Source organism: Oncorhynchus mykiss, chromosome 18 (assembly GCF_057628025.1).
Source record: "Oncorhynchus mykiss isolate SJ-2025 chromosome 18, ASM5762802v1, whole genome shotgun sequence".
In the NCBI taxonomy this organism is placed as follows: Eukaryota; Metazoa; Chordata; class Actinopteri; order Salmoniformes; family Salmonidae; genus Oncorhynchus; species Oncorhynchus mykiss.
This window is the reverse complement of record NC_143039.1, coordinates 25,887,245-25,902,500: the sequence shown is the minus strand read 5'-3', so window position 1 is coordinate 25,902,500 and position 15,256 is coordinate 25,887,245. Positions and strand designations below refer to the sequence as shown.

The following is a 15,256-nucleotide window of genomic DNA, read 5'->3' as shown; positions in this document are numbered from 1 at the left end:
AACGGCATTCACGGTAAAACGCAGCATATATCGGCTCAATCGGAAATAACCTTTTCATTTCAATCATTGTTGAACAGACCGAGAGCTAGACTTACTTCTGGGGTCAGAAGTCTGGGGGCAGAAGTTAAGTTGAGCTCTAGGCCTGATTCAACAATGCAGCGTTTTACCATGATTGCAGTATCCGAAGATTGCTTTAAATTTCAATCGCGCTAAACAGTGGATCCCTACTCTTAGATACACACAGCACAATACTACAGTAGAAGTGAGTAATGCTGGTATAGAAGTTATTATGATTTCGTTTTCCAGGGAGCAGTGCTCTGGCCTCTGCACCACCCGATCCATGGATCTAGCCCCATTCAGCTCAATCTCTCTCTCGAAATCAACCTGTCCAATTAGTGGCAGAGGTGAGACGGGCTTTGTAGGAGAATACCTGTGGCATGTGGGGCTCGTCTGAATGCAGGGCAGGAGCAAAAGCCTGCAGCGGTCTCCAGTGAGATGATTATGTAACAGGCCCAATGTGGGTAATCCTGCAGGAGGGTTGGCCAGGGTTTAGAAATAAAGAGGACATGAAACCTTTGTATTACATAGAACGTCTGTTGTACTGCACATGACTCATCTATTGTACGGATGATGAATGTGTTTTTTCACCTGCCCAGGGACTGCATGGGGACCGAAATGACCTGTTTGTTTTCTGGTACAATGCATCAGATTCAGCCTCTGAGTTTATGTTTTCATTGTGCATGGTCTCAAATAGACATACCATAAACCTATATTGTTGTAGCCCTGTGCCATAACTCAACAGAAGAACATTATACATCACAGCTTTGAACGTGAGCTGCAGAATCAGTCTTGGCAATTTATGTTAGAAAGCATTCCAATGCAAGTCATTAGTGAAAATAAAAATGTCTGAGAAATAAATCCTGTTCATTTATCTCTAGTAGCCTATTTAAACTCTGTAAACCTACATACCTGGTGCTCACCCTCAGGCAGTTTGAAGAGTTACAAAGATCAAAATGCCATTCATACTATTTCGACTAATTTGGGGTAGATAAAATGACATAGACACGTTGACATTGAACAAAGGTCACTGCTTGCATTGAATAAATATTGTCGCATTCCTCTCACGCTCCGCCGGTTGCAGTGCAGACTGAATTCGGGTTTATCTTGGGGGGTGTTTGCATGTTTGTTTGCCACTCTCCCTCTCCCTCCCTCACCCCCCCTCTCTCGCTCTAATCATGTACCCCCTGTCCCTGTAACTCTTTGATGGGTGGAAAGCATTGACATATGACATCGTAGAAGACATATTAAGAGCTGTGTGTGCAGAGATACCCCCTCCTATCGATCTGGCGCTGGAACTGTGGGAGTTCAAAGGAGTCATCCGTACCCTGACAAGAACAGACAAGCCCTCTCTCTCTTTCTTTCTCTCTGTCAGAGCAGCTGGTCAGGGACATCACACCCTGACGCCTGAACTATTTCTAGTGTGTACGTGTGTGTACTGTGTACCCGCGTGTGTACGCGTGCGTGTGCTTGTGTGTGTACGTGTGCGGATGTATGTTTGTATGTGAGTGGGACATCTGCTTATGAATGGGACCACTTGTAGTGAATCACGTAGTCTTCCAGTATGACAGAAGTGAACTCTGTTGTGAACTGGGTGTCTTTTGGGATCGATCTGAGAGTGGTCTGTAGTATGTCCACATTCAGAGTGTGTTTCTAGCACTAAATCTGGAGTGGCACACTAATCCATATAGGATTGGCCTAAAGCAGTGCACTAATACATAGAAGGGCATTGCAGACACACATTAATCTGTTCTAGTATGTCTAGATCTGTCCTGGCCACATTGCTCTTTATTCCATGAGTTCCTGCCCTCTGGAGTTCTAACCTCATGTCGCCATGCCGCCCCACATATTAGATAATGGGAAATCGCCTGTTTGTGTGTGTGTGTGTGTGTGTGTCAGGTCCATATTTGAGAAGAGGCATTTGTTTCACAGTTAATTCCCTGAATTGCCAAGCAGGCTTATCTCATCTTCCTCTCTTCTCCACCTCCCTAACTTCATTTGGGTAAATGTTAGTGTCACAGTGGAGTTTGTTCTAAAGCATATATTCTGCTGTGTGTGTGTGTGTGTTCATCAAAGGAGAACGGAACCCTATTATGACATCAAGGTCGATGACATCACTGCGGACTGGGTGTTGGTTGGCGGTCTGGAATGTGTGTGACTAAGGGGGAGGGGCTTTAAAGTCAAGGCTGGGATCTCATTGGCTATCGGCTTCGTCTGGGGTTCTGTAAATTTCAAGACAATCATCATTCAACACACACACATGCACAGACACGTGGGAGAGGAGAAACATAACATTACTGTGTAGTTACTACTGTGAGCCACAGGAGAGGGACATTCTGAGACTAAAGAGTCCATCCTACTGATGCTTACTCAAAGTATTAACTATGTACTATGAGTAAGCATGCTACATACTATTTAGAAGCACTGCTTGGTCAAATCTATCTATACAAAATTGCAAACAACAAAAAAATAAATAAATATGATAATGTTTGTTTTCGACGCACTTTTGTGTTGCACAATCGTGTTGTACTCCGCCATTCATTTCTTCTCCCCAACCTTAAATCGCCTTTATTTTGATTCACTTTTAAAAGAAAACAAAGGAAAGATAGAAAGAAGGAAGCCATGCGAACACAAGAACATCTACTGAAGCCTCATCAACCTGAAGTAAAACATCAGATAAGAGAAGAAAAAAATCTGTAAAAGTTGTTTAAAACAGACATACATTTCAAAGTAAAAGTTGTTTAAAACAGACATACATTTCAAAGTAAAAGTTGTTTAAAACAGACATACATTTCAAAGTAAAGTTGTTTAAAACAGACATACATTCAAAGTAAAAGTTGTTTAAAACAGACATACATTTCAAATTAAAAGTTGTTTAAAACAGACATACATTTCAAAGTAAAGTCCTCATTGCGGCAGAAGTGTCTCCGGTCGGAGGCAGTTCCACCATGGCTTCTCACCCTGCCCCCTGCACCTAGTAGAGAGCAGATGTGTGTGTGTTCCCAGGGCAGTCAGCAAAAAAGCAGATTGTTTGCATAGAGTCAGACACAGCAGTGTCTTATAAACGTGTGTGTGTGTGTCTCTACAGCAGCACGAGTCTCTCTAAAGGGAGGAGCTACCAGTGTGCTCAATCCAGTCACAGCAAGATGCTCCTTATTACCCAATCAGATTATCAATCTGATTGATAGGTGATTGACAAATTGATTGACAGCCGATTGTCTGATGGGTGTCGCCCCATAACTGAACCCCGTTGAGCCACACAGCGCCACAGCAACACAAAGCATCAGATACATCATCTGTACACAATGGCAACACTATGTAGAGTTAAATACACATTTACAATGGATATATAGGGACAGATTGTCGCTCTTAAGAAACACACACACCCACAAATACACGCACACACGCACACACACATCATGCTATTTGAACATCCCCTTTGGTGACACATGAAAAAGCCTGTTAGCTTTACAGCTCTGTTCCACGTGTCGACAGCGCGCCTTGTGGCTAGCAAGTGTGTGTGTGTGTGTGTGTGTCACTTCTTCATATGTCCATTTTGGTTTTTACAGTAACATCTCTACCAGAGAGAAAGTTAGTTTGTTACAGCTAAGTCTATGTACACTGGGGTTGATTTGTGACGCAGCCTCTGCTATGAGAGAACTCTTTGAAAGTATACGGACGGAATATACAGTACATGCGTTTTATCTCAAACTGAATTAAACATTTGACTAATTCTAAATGAATCAAACACACAATGGCCCGCCTTATCAAACTACTTAACAGTAACATTCTGAAATAGAACACTGAAAATGAGGTTTATAAACGGAGAACGCTGACAGCCGTGTTCCACAGCTCCCTTTTCCAAACGTCACGCGGCTCTAAGAACAGCCCGCAGTATAACTAGTGACCACAAGATGGCGGTGTTTTGCACAGAGCTGTGTGTGTGTGCAGTGTGTGTGTGTGTGTTTTATTGACACATTTGAAAACAACTTGATTGATTAGCTGATTGTCTAGTAGTTGATTGTCAGTGAAAAATCTCCATATGGCAGTAATTATAAATATAATACAGGAAGTATCTCCACATCAGGATTTGTGCTTTCTTACTTCTACATTTTAAACATGTTAAGACACATTATTGCACCAAACACAGTCTTTGGGATGACACGAACACACAAACACACACACAAACACACACACATGCATACACAACACACACACAAACTCCAATGAAGATAAAAGAGTGGAAAACACGTTTTCTCTCCTACAGAGGGCTGAGAGGACAGCTGCCAGAGTGCTCTCTCGTTCTGGCCATCCTCTCTCTCGTTCTGTCCATCCTCTCTCTCGTTCTGTCCATCCTCTCTCTCGTTCTGTCCATCCTCTCTCTCGTTCTGTCCATCCTCTCTCTCGTTCTGTCCATCTCTCTCTCGTTCTGTCCATCCTCTCTCTCGTTCTGTCCATCCTCTCTCTCGTTCTGTCCATCCTCTCTCTCGTTCTGTCCATCCTCTCTGTCTTCTCACCATCTCTTCTGTCCCTGTCTGTGTATGAAAGGAGAAGCTGAGAGAGTTTGGAGTCCTCCATCACTTTAGCTTGTTCTTCATTTCTCCCCGTCCATCCCTCTTCCTCTCTCCCCGTCTCCTGTATATCCAAGGAGAAGGGAGCGGTATTCCAGGCTTTGGGAATTTCATGCTGACAGATCTGATATGAGCAGCTTATCCATCTTATTCCCAACCATCTCTCCTTGAACAGGAAGCTCCGCCTCCTCATAGTCATCATCGAACGTCCTGGGAGGCAACACAGTATGAGAGTGTGTGTGTGTGTGTGTCAGTGTGAGTGTGTGTCAGTGTGTGTGTGTGTGTGTCTTACCCCCTCATGCAGCTGTTCGTTAGCCGTCTCCTCTGCCACCAGGATCTCATACTCCTCTGAAGCGTATTTATCCCAGTCTTGAAGGCTCTGGACACTCGTTGTCTATGTCCTACAAAACACACACACACCACACACACACACACACACACACACACACGTTAGTACCTACACACCCTCACTGTATATGTCTATAACACACACACACGTCAGTACACGCCCACACACGTTAGTACACACACACCCTCACTGTCTATGTTCTACAACACACACACACACACACACACACACACACACACACATGGTCCTACCTTCTGCAAAGCGAAGGGGTCTCTCTGCTCGTGGTCCAGGTATTTCTCCAGGTTGAAGAACGTGTCGAAGAATATGAGCCATCCTACACCTCTTCAGATCAGACAGGGTTATCTTACCTAAACACACACACACACACACACACACACACACAATATGATGTTTATCTACTACTGCACTGTACACATGTAAAGTATAATGTATGAAGAGAGGATCAATTGGAAGACAAAGAAGATACACACACACCTTGGCTTTCAGGTTTGACAAGGTCTAGCATCTGACAGAGCAGGTCTGTGAAGGGTAGGGGTTCAATGCCCATCCCCTCCATCCTACTACACTGCTCCTCATAGAAGTACTCCAACTCAAACATAGACAACACACCGTCCCCATCTGTGTCCATACACCTGAACCAGTACTCTATACTGGGGGACAGAGAGAGAGACAGAGAGACAGAGAGAGAGATAGGAGAGAGAGAGAAAGACAGAGAGAGAGATAGGAGAGAGAGAGAAAGACAGAGAGAGAGATAGAGAGAGAGACAGAGAGACAGAGAGAGAAATAGGAGAGAGACAGAGAGACAGAGAGAGAGGAAGATTAGATCACACACGCACACAAATGCACATCTGCGCGCACACGAATGCATGCATGTTGCATACACACACTCTCTCCTGCTCACACACACACTCTGCTGTGCTACCTTGTAGGGCTTTTCTTGTCTTCCTCTGAGATGAGGAACCAGCTGAACTCTGCATAACTCATCCTCCCTTCTCTCTGCACTGAGCTACCCCTGAGAGAGAGAGAGAGAGAGAGAGAGAGAGAGAGAGAGAGAGAGAGAGGGAGAGAGAGAGAGAGAGAGGGAGAGAGAGGGGGGGAGAGAGAGAGAGAGAGAGAGAGAGAGAGAGAGGGAGAGAGAGAGAGAGGGGGAGAGAGAGAGAGAGAGAGAGAGAGAGAGAGAGAGAGGGGGAGAGAGAGAGAGAGAGAGAGAGAGAGAGAGAGAGGAGGAAATAATACTAACTTTACACTCAACCATTTTGCTTTTACCGGATATTTGTTAAGTTAAGTGTGTGTGAGGTCTTACCGTGTAACGGCTCCTGAGAACAACCTCTCAATGATTCTGCTTGAGGATGCTGTCAGAGGAGAAGAGAGAGAGAGAGAGATGGGGGGAATGGAGAGAGAGAACAAGAGAGAGAGAGAGAGAGATGGAGGGGCATGGAGAGAGAGAACGAGAGAGAGAGAGAAAGAGATTGAGGGGCATGGAGAGAGAGAACGAGAGATCAGTAAATGGCTAATACCAAATACTTTTCCAAAGCTTGAAGATTGAACACAGTCATTCAGACAGACTCACCGTGGTCGTTGTAACGAGCCAGGTCCTTAGGGTCAATGTAAAGGTCGTGGTCCGTGTCCAACTCCCAGAACTTACAGTAGATCACATAGAAATGCTCATAAGAGAAATAATCTGTTATCTGGTTGATATCATCCTCCTCTTCCAACAGGGCCAGGGTCTGAGAGAGACAGAGAGAGAGAGAGAGAGAGAGAGGGAGAGAGAGACCGAGAGAGAGAGACAGAGAGAGAGAGACAGAGAGAGACAGAGAGAGAGAGGGACAGAGAGAGAGAGAAAAGAGAGAGAGAGACAGAGAGAGAGAGAGAGAGAGAGAGAGAGAGAGAGAGAAGGACAGAGAGAGAGAGAGAACAGAGAGAGAGAAAGAGAGAGAGAGAGAGACAGAGAGACAGAGAGAGAGACAGAGAGAGAGAGAGAGAGAGACCGAGAGAGAGACAGAGAGAGAGAGACAGAAGAGACAGAGAGAGAGAGAGAGGGACAGAGAGAGAGAGAAAGAGAGAGAGAGAGACAGAGAGAGAGAGAGAGAGAGAGAGAGAAGGACAGAGAGAGAGAGAGAGAGAGAGACAGAGAGAGAGAGAGAGAGAGAGAGAGAGAGAGAGAGAGAGAGAGAGATAAATAGTTAAACGTTTGATTCTAAACTAGGATATGTCTATATTATCCTTTAAAGCTGGAACAGGAAGTGATGCATGTACCTGCAGGAAGTTGCTCCTGCGTAGTTCCGTCATGGTGATGCGACCCGTCCACGAGCGGTTGACCACATAGAATATCCGCTGAATCACCTAGCAACCACAGGACATAGGGGAAGGGTGGTGAAACACCTACTTCCAATGTATTTTCAGAGAAGTGGTTAGGTGTCTAAATATGTGTGTGTGTGTGTGTGTGTGGTGTGTGTGTGTGCAGAACCTGGGCTGTAGACTGAGACCTGGCAGGGGGCAGCATCAACAGTGTTTCCGTGACGTCGCTGTACGCTGACGCACCCTCCAGTAACCCCCCTAGTTCACGTGTTGCAGGCAGCTGCCGGTTTCTCAGTCAGTCTGCCTGTCTGCCTGCCTGCCTGCCTGCCTGCCTGTCTCCATACACTCAGATCAGCAGCTAAAGTCACTCCAGGAGACCACTCCATTCACCTGACCTTCATCAGCACACTCTTAGACAACAGCAGAGCACAAGACTATTACTGTTGGTAGAGCTGGGGGGACTGGGGGGACTGTTGAAGTGTTCATCTGCCTGTGATCAGGCCAGTAGTTCAACAGCTGTGGTCTATGACGCCCACGCCAACTCTGACGCCATGAACGCAGTGAATGAGTTCAGTGTGGAAATGTAAGGTTCAGCTTTTGTGACTGTGATTTGTGGACTGTTGCATGTCGTGAGCATAGAAAACCCTTCTAGTAAGTTAACAGGATATATGTCATCAACCCTCAAAGTTCCACAATGGGATGAAAATGGCAGCCATTGTTGTCAGGGAGAAATCAAAACCATTCTAATTGGAATGAATGATAGTAGAGGCATAATCTGATTTTACTTACGCAGGAAAATAAAAGTAAGGTGTGTGATATGTTGGAAGTGGTGTAATAGAATTTCTGTCAACCTAAAGTATTGTCATATCACCATAAATACAGTTTATACAGGTTTTATACAAACGTTCTACATAAATAGCTAAGAAATGTGTGTAAACAAACCGTAAATGACCACATTTGTTGTTTTCTTGGAAAACATAGTGCCATTATGTGATCCCAGTACTTGCTGCATTTACAACTTGTCTAAGTCCAATCATCAACTGATTTGAGGCAGTGTATTGCTGTGGTTTGGCTGCATTGTTTAAATGGAATGTTGGCAGTTAATCAAACAATCAATAATGGAATCATTCCTCTAAAACTGTCTGGCTAACTAACAAAATGTCATGATTTGACACAATATCTTATCCCACCACTAACAAACCATGGTTGACCAACTCCCTGACCAAAATGTCTGACCTTTATCCCTTCATGAGAAGGTTCATGTTCATTCTAGTATTCCAATTCCTAATTCTATGGTAGTGACATACAGTGATCAAATGGTTGCTATGGTAACAACTATGTAATGACTTAGGTGATGGATGATGTCACTCACGGTGGTGATGTAACGGGAATGGAATTCTGGGGCATCCTTCAAGAACGTCAGTCCCGGGTGGGTGTCCACTATGTCCTACACAGAGAGAGGGGGAGAGAGAGCGAGAGAGAGAGAAAGAGAGAGTGAGTGAGTGAGTGAGGTAAAGGGGGAGAGAGGGGAAGAGAGAGCGAGAGAGAGAGAGAGAGAGAGAGAAAGAGAGCGAGTGAGGGAGGGAGGAGGGAGGGAGGGAGGGAGGGAGGGAGGGAGGGAGGGAGGGAGGGAGGGAGGGAGGGAGGGAGGGAGGGAGGGAGGGAGGGAGGGAGGGAGGGAGGGATAAATATAACACAATTTTCTGAGAGAACTGTGTTTGGGCATCCTCTGCCACCACATCATTGATTAACATGAAGATGTACACACACTGTAATAAAGGTATGAAGTCCTCCTGGTCCAGGTAGGAACAGCCAGGCTTCGCTAGGAGGTAGATAAACTTAGACGAATCATCATAGCAACTATGTAACAACCTGAGAGGAAGAGAGAGAGAGAGAGAGAGAGAGAGAGAGAGAGAGAGAGAGAGAGAGAGAGAGAGAGAGAGAGAGAGAGAGAGAGAGAGAGAGAGAGAGAGAGAGAGAGAGAGAGAGAGAGAGAGATAGAGAGAGAGAGAGAGAGAGAGAAAGAGAGAGAGAGAGAGAGGGGGAGAGAGAGAGATATATAGATAGATAGATAGATAGATAGATAGATAGATAGATAGATAGAAAGAGACAGAGAGAGAGAGAGAGATAGAGAGAGAGAGAGAGAGATAGAGAGAGAGAGAGAGAGAGAGAGAGAGAGAGAGAGAGAGATAGAGAGAGAGAGAGAGAGAGAGAGAGAGATAGCGAGAGAGAGAGAGAGAGAGAGATAGATAGATAGATAGATAGAGAGAGAGAGAGAGAGAGAGAGAGAGAGAGAGAGATAGATAGATAGATAGATAGATAGATAGATAGATAGATAGATAGATAGATAGAGAGAGAGAGAGAAAGAGACAGAGAGAGAGAGAGAGAGAGAGAGAGAGAGAGAGAGAGAGAGAAAGAGAAAGAGACAGAGAGAGAGAGAGACAGAGAGAGAGAGAGCGAAAGAAAGAAAGAAAGAAAGAAAGAAAGAAAGTAACAGATTGTTAACATTTGCAATAACATTCAGATGATATAGCAGAGGGATATGCTAATTAATGGGACGAACATAAAGGACAAATATAAAAGGAATAGAGGAGGAGAGGAGAGGAGAGGAGAGGAGTGGAGTGGAGAGGAGAGGAAGAGGAAAGGAGAGGAGAGAGAGGAGAGGAGAGGAGAGGAGAGAGGAGAGGAGAGGAGAGGAGAGGAGAGGAGAGGAGAGTTTCTTACTTTCGCCAGGTAGCAATGAAGGAGTGAACAGAGACAAAGCCGGTCCTTTCTCCTCCCGCTCCGTTGAACATGGCTGCCTTCCAGTACAGAGGACAGCCGCATGCCTGAAAACAAATACACCCACAACAGGCAGTGAGATGGACAGCTAAACCACAACTATTGACAGAAAGATACAAACACACGACAACTTCTTCACCAACGACTGTAGCACCCACTCCTGTTTCATATTGTAGTGGGTGTGTGTGTGCGTGTGCGTGTGTGTGCGTGCGCGTGTGTGCGTGTGTGCGTGCGTGTGTGTGGTGCGTGCGTGTGTTACCTTAGCGATCTTGCCCATCTCGTAAATATCAGCCTTCTCCTCCTCAAACTCTGTGAAGGCTGCTTCTATGGCAGTGATGGCCGCATCGTGGTTAACTTTTGTTGCCCCGGTAACCTCGAGGGTAGTAGAAGCGGGAATGTTGAGGGCAGGTGGGGGAGGTGGAGGAGGATGGGGGAGGACGACTGGAGTGGGGGGGAGGAGAGGGGGAGCGGGTGGGGGAGAGGAACGTAGGGGTGGGGGAGAGAGGGGGCTGGAGGAGGGGTGCCAGATTTCTTATCTTGCTTGTTGGACTGACCTGGAGAGAGAGATTTAAAATCAACCTTTACTGGCACAATTCAACTTTCGTACATAACCAAATCAATACCAATTGATACCCCCCACACCAGCCCCACTAACACTGCCTCAGCAGCCGTTCAGTTCACTTCCTCAATCGGTTTTCTCCTTGTTTTCCAAATGACCAACTTCACTTACAAGTAGTTTACTAGCCAGTCCCTCGTCTTATTTGCAAGTGTAACTCAGCTTCCCAAATGTACAAGCACAAGACCCCCCCCCCCCCCCCCCCTTCCCCCCCAAAGGACAACAACAATAATGAACAACGACAGAGTAGGAGTAGACTACCCTATACAAACACATCTGTTGTGACTAGGTGACCAGGCTACCACATGCATACCAGCTGAGAGAAATACTGCTGCATGATTCTGTCAGTACCAAAACCAAATGTCTCTGTAGCACATCACATAAGTCTGTTTCAACACCATGAAACAAGGTTCCAGCAATGTGTTGGGTGTCCGAGTTACAGGCCCTATACACTCTGCTGAGCGTCTGTACTGGGTGAGTAGGACAGCTGAACCAGCCCCCTCCCCGCCCCTCCCCGCCCCTCACCCAGTCTCCTCTCGGCACTCATCCATTCTATCACTCTATTCCTGCCCCTCAGGACTATAAATAACACTCTGGTATCTGCCTCAGAATAGCTTGTCTTCCCCAGCATTTATTTGTGTTATTGGTGTGAGAAAAAGGGAGTGTTTGTGTGTGTGTGTTTAACACCTGTGTGTGTGTGTGTGTGTGTGTGTGTGTGTGTGTGTGTGTGTGTGTGTGTGTGTGTGTGTGTGTGTGTGTAATGCATCAGTATCCTCCAGTCCAGTCCAGTCCAGTCCAGTCCAGTACTACCAACCTGCGCCTGCAGTTGCTGGAACGTCTTGATTCTCTTCTTGAAGCGCGAGGGCAGTACGAAGTCACAGCCCCGGGAGAGGAAGGCTAGCTCACATCTTAAATCAGGGTCCCCCCGCAGTGTCTCTTTAGACTCCTTGATAAACATGACGTTGATAGGAGAGGATGAAGATGACGATAGGAGAGGATGAAGATGATGATAGGAGAGGATGAAGATGACGATGAGAGGATGAAGATGATGATAGGAGAGGATGAAGATGAAGATGATAGGAGAGGATGAAGATGACGATGAGAGGATGAAGATGATGATAGGAGAGGATGAAGATGAAGATGATAGGAGAGGATGAAGATGACGATGAGAAGATGAAGGTGACGTTGATAGGAGAGGATGAAGGTGACGATGATAGGAGAGGATGAAGATGATGATAGGAGAGGATGAAGATGATGATAGGAGAGGATGAAGGTGACGATGATAGGAGAGGATGAAGGTGACGATGATAGGAGAGGATGAAGGAGACGATGATAGGAGAGATGAAGGTGACGATGATAGGAGAGGATGAAGGTGACAATGATAGGAGAGGATGAAGGAGACGATGATAGGAGAGGATGAAGGTGACGATGATAGGAGAGGATGAAGGTGACGATGATAGGAGAGGATGAAGGAGACGATGATAGGAGAGGATGAAGGTGACGATGATAGGAGAGGATGAAGGTGACGATGATTACTTTATTGCATCCGTTTCTTAGGTAGCGGTTCAAGTTCAAAGTTCATTCAGATTCCCAGCTGGTGTTGGAGGGTGCAGCAAAACCCCCTGAGAGACAGATGAACCACAGACCGGCCCTGGCGTAGAATTACAGACAGGACTACTAGACAACCAACAGCTCCATGGAGTCTACAGTCTATCTACAGCCACAGCTCTATACTTCTCTCTTCTTTTCAGTTGTTCACTCTCTCCATGCAATGGATTCCAGCTTTCTATTTCTTTTCTCCAAAGTATTTTATTCTCTCCATTCTGTCCAACGGAACGAGGGATGATTCCTTTCAGGTATCCAGGAGAACAGATTGAAGGAGACAAGAACAAAAAGAGTAACAGAATATATCGAAAAAGAAATGAGTCCCCCAAGAGAAGAAAATGAGTCCACAGAGAAACGAAGGAAGATCCAACTGGACAGTGTCCAGGTCGGTTCTGAGTCCACCTGCAGCTAGCTGGTTCTCACTCCATGTCTGCTAGTCACACACACACTCACACTCTTTCTCAATCAAACTTTCCTGTTGCTTCACTTCCACACAAACACTCTCTAATATTGACAAATACTGTAGACCCACACTCAGACACACCTATATTTTCTCTCTCAGGGTTGAGTCCGTAGCTTATCCGTGTGTGTGCACTGATATATTTTCCGTGTGTTAGCCCCTAGCGTATCTTGTAAAACCATAGCGGCGGGCCAGCCGGTGGCTATACGTGGCCCAACAGAGTGCTTCTCTCTGGGGTATAAAAGTTCCCGTCTCCCCTGTGGTTCTCTGGTTCTACGGTATAGTCCTTCTGTAGCCTGTCGCTTTGAGAATCAAACTGAGAGACCAACTCTGGGAAATATGAGACAGGCCGAGGTCTGGCTGCGACACACACACACACACACACACACACACACACACACACACACACACACACACACACACACACACACACACACACACACACACACACACACACCGGCTGTCCTGAGCGAAAGGGTAGGGCGGGGGGTTTTGGTTTGGTCGTGTTGCATATCTGTGTGTTCCCCGCTCCCCTGCCCCCCATCCCCTAGCATCACTGGCTAAAGTTAGCCTCAACAGTATTCTGGATGTTCTGAGTGAAGTCTGGACTAAAAGGATCGCTCAGCCCCATCTAGTGGCCGTGGCTGTGTATTACCTAGAATCCTCAATGCTGGTCTACAGTGCTACTGTATGTCTAGCCTGTCAACCAGTGCCCAGTCCACTAACCAAATGGTAAAACATCTGTGGCTACTGGCCTCACTAGGTGCAGCATAGTTACAGGTAGAGCAAAAGGCTGCACGGGGAGAGTCTCACAATCTATAACAGGGGTGACCAATCCTCTTACTACAGAGCTACTAGGTGTGCAGGGCTTTGTTCCAGCCCTGCTCTTAACACACCTGATTCAGCTAATCAATGTCCTGATGAACCCCTGACTAACAGAATCGGGTATGTTAGAGCAGGGCTGGAACTAAACGCTGCAGGAAGTTGGAGAGAGGATTGGTCACACGTACCAGTTGGTAGTAGAACTGAACAGAGCGCTACAGCTGACAGGAGGGGAGAGAGTTAAGACAGGAACATCAGACACGCTCGACATAAAGTGAATGTGTGTGTGTGTACGTGTGTACGACACAAACCCTCAGTGAGGGAGTCACCTTGCGTTTTCAGCTCTCCCCCTCCACGCACGCACGCACGCACACACACACACACACACACACACACACACACACACACACACACACACACACACACACACACACACACACACACACACACACACACACACACACACACACACACACACACACACACACACACGCTCACACACACACACTGCCACCTCCAAGAGCTGGAGAAGTTCAAATACTTGTAAAATAGCACTGCAAGTCTCTCTCTTTGCCTGCATGATTTGCAATACACATTGTCTCAATGATTGTGTGGCTCACACAACTTTGTTGTGGTTTTATGTTGCAACTGCTCAGTGCTATTATTAGTAGCTCGGTCCACCATTAGCGTTTTCAAAGCCTCTGTATGTAGCTAAACGGTGCTGGCAGTGGAATCATGCTAAAAGCTATCTGCTATTTGTGACAGCTAAAACGTGGGTTGGTTGTTCCTAAAGCACCCCTACACTTGGTGAGTCATAAATCTCAGAGACAAGCGCAGATGAGTGTGGTGTGTGTGTGTGTGTGTGTGTGTGTGCGTGCTTGCGTGCGTGCGTGCGTGCGTGCGTATGTGTGGTGTAAGCAGACCCTGAACAGATGTCATTGACCCAGCTGCGTGCTCTTTTCCTCGTTGACCAACTGACAGGCTTCTCCTCTCTTCTCGTCTCTTCTTCCTTACGTCCTTCTCTCTTCCACTTACCTCCTTCTCTCCTCCCCTAACCTCTTCTTCTTTTCGTTTGTCTTTTTGTAAAGGAGTGGGGCAGTACAGAATTAGAGAGAAAAGAGGAGAAAAGAGAGCGCTGTAATAGCAGTGGATTTGAGTCCATGCTGCAGTGGTATTTGTGCACCAGAGGTAGCGGCCTTAAACCAGTCCACTAGACTGACCCTAGGCCTCGTCCTCCCCTCTCCTGTCCTCCCCTTTTCCTCTACCCTCCTCTTATCGCTTTCTGCCCCCCTCCTCTCTCCCCTCTCCTCCTCACTTCTCTCTTCCCCTCTCCTGCCCTCTCCTCCTCTCTTCTCCCCTCCCCTCTCCTCTCCTGCCCTCCCTTTTCCTCTACCCTTCTCTTATCGCTTTCTGCCCCCCTCCTCTCTTCTCCCCTCCCCTCTCTCCTCTCTTCTCCCGTCCCCTCCCCTCCTCTCTTCTCCCCTCGCCTCTCTCCTCCTCTCTTCTCCCCTCGCCTCTCCTCCTCTCTTCTCCCCTCCCCTCTCCTCCTCTCTTCTCCCCTCCCCTGCTCTCTTCTCTCCTCCCCTCTCCTCCTCTCTTCTCTCCTCCCTTCTCCTCCTCTCTTCTCCCTCCCGTCTCCTCCTCTCTTCTCTCCTCCCCTCTCCTCCTCTCTTCTC

General features: G+C 46.7%; 1 protein-coding gene across 1 annotated transcript in view; it reads right to left on the bottom strand.

Moving 5' to 3' along the window:
• Positions 1-2,594: 2,594 nt before the first annotated feature.
• Positions 2,595-15,256, bottom strand: part of LOC110497069 (serine/threonine-protein phosphatase 2A regulatory subunit B'' subunit alpha) — a 58,561-nt gene continuing 45,899 nt past the window's right edge. The window contains 17 exon segments of the mRNA XM_090206636.1: positions 2,595-4,839; positions 4,923-4,998; positions 5,000-5,029; positions 5,229-5,304; positions 5,306-5,345; positions 5,473-5,648; positions 5,921-6,010; positions 6,302-6,350; positions 6,569-6,725; positions 7,255-7,341; positions 8,669-8,745; positions 9,068-9,168; positions 10,021-10,124; positions 10,337-10,531; positions 10,533-10,583; positions 10,585-10,626; positions 11,508-11,639. Of these exon segments, the coding sequence (XP_090062762.1) occupies positions 4,739-4,839; positions 4,923-4,998; positions 5,000-5,029; positions 5,229-5,304; positions 5,306-5,345; positions 5,473-5,648; positions 5,921-6,010; positions 6,302-6,350; positions 6,569-6,725; positions 7,255-7,341; positions 8,669-8,745; positions 9,068-9,168; positions 10,021-10,124; positions 10,337-10,531; positions 10,533-10,583; positions 10,585-10,626; positions 11,508-11,639 (1,584 nt within the window). The 3' untranslated portion in view covers positions 2,595-4,738.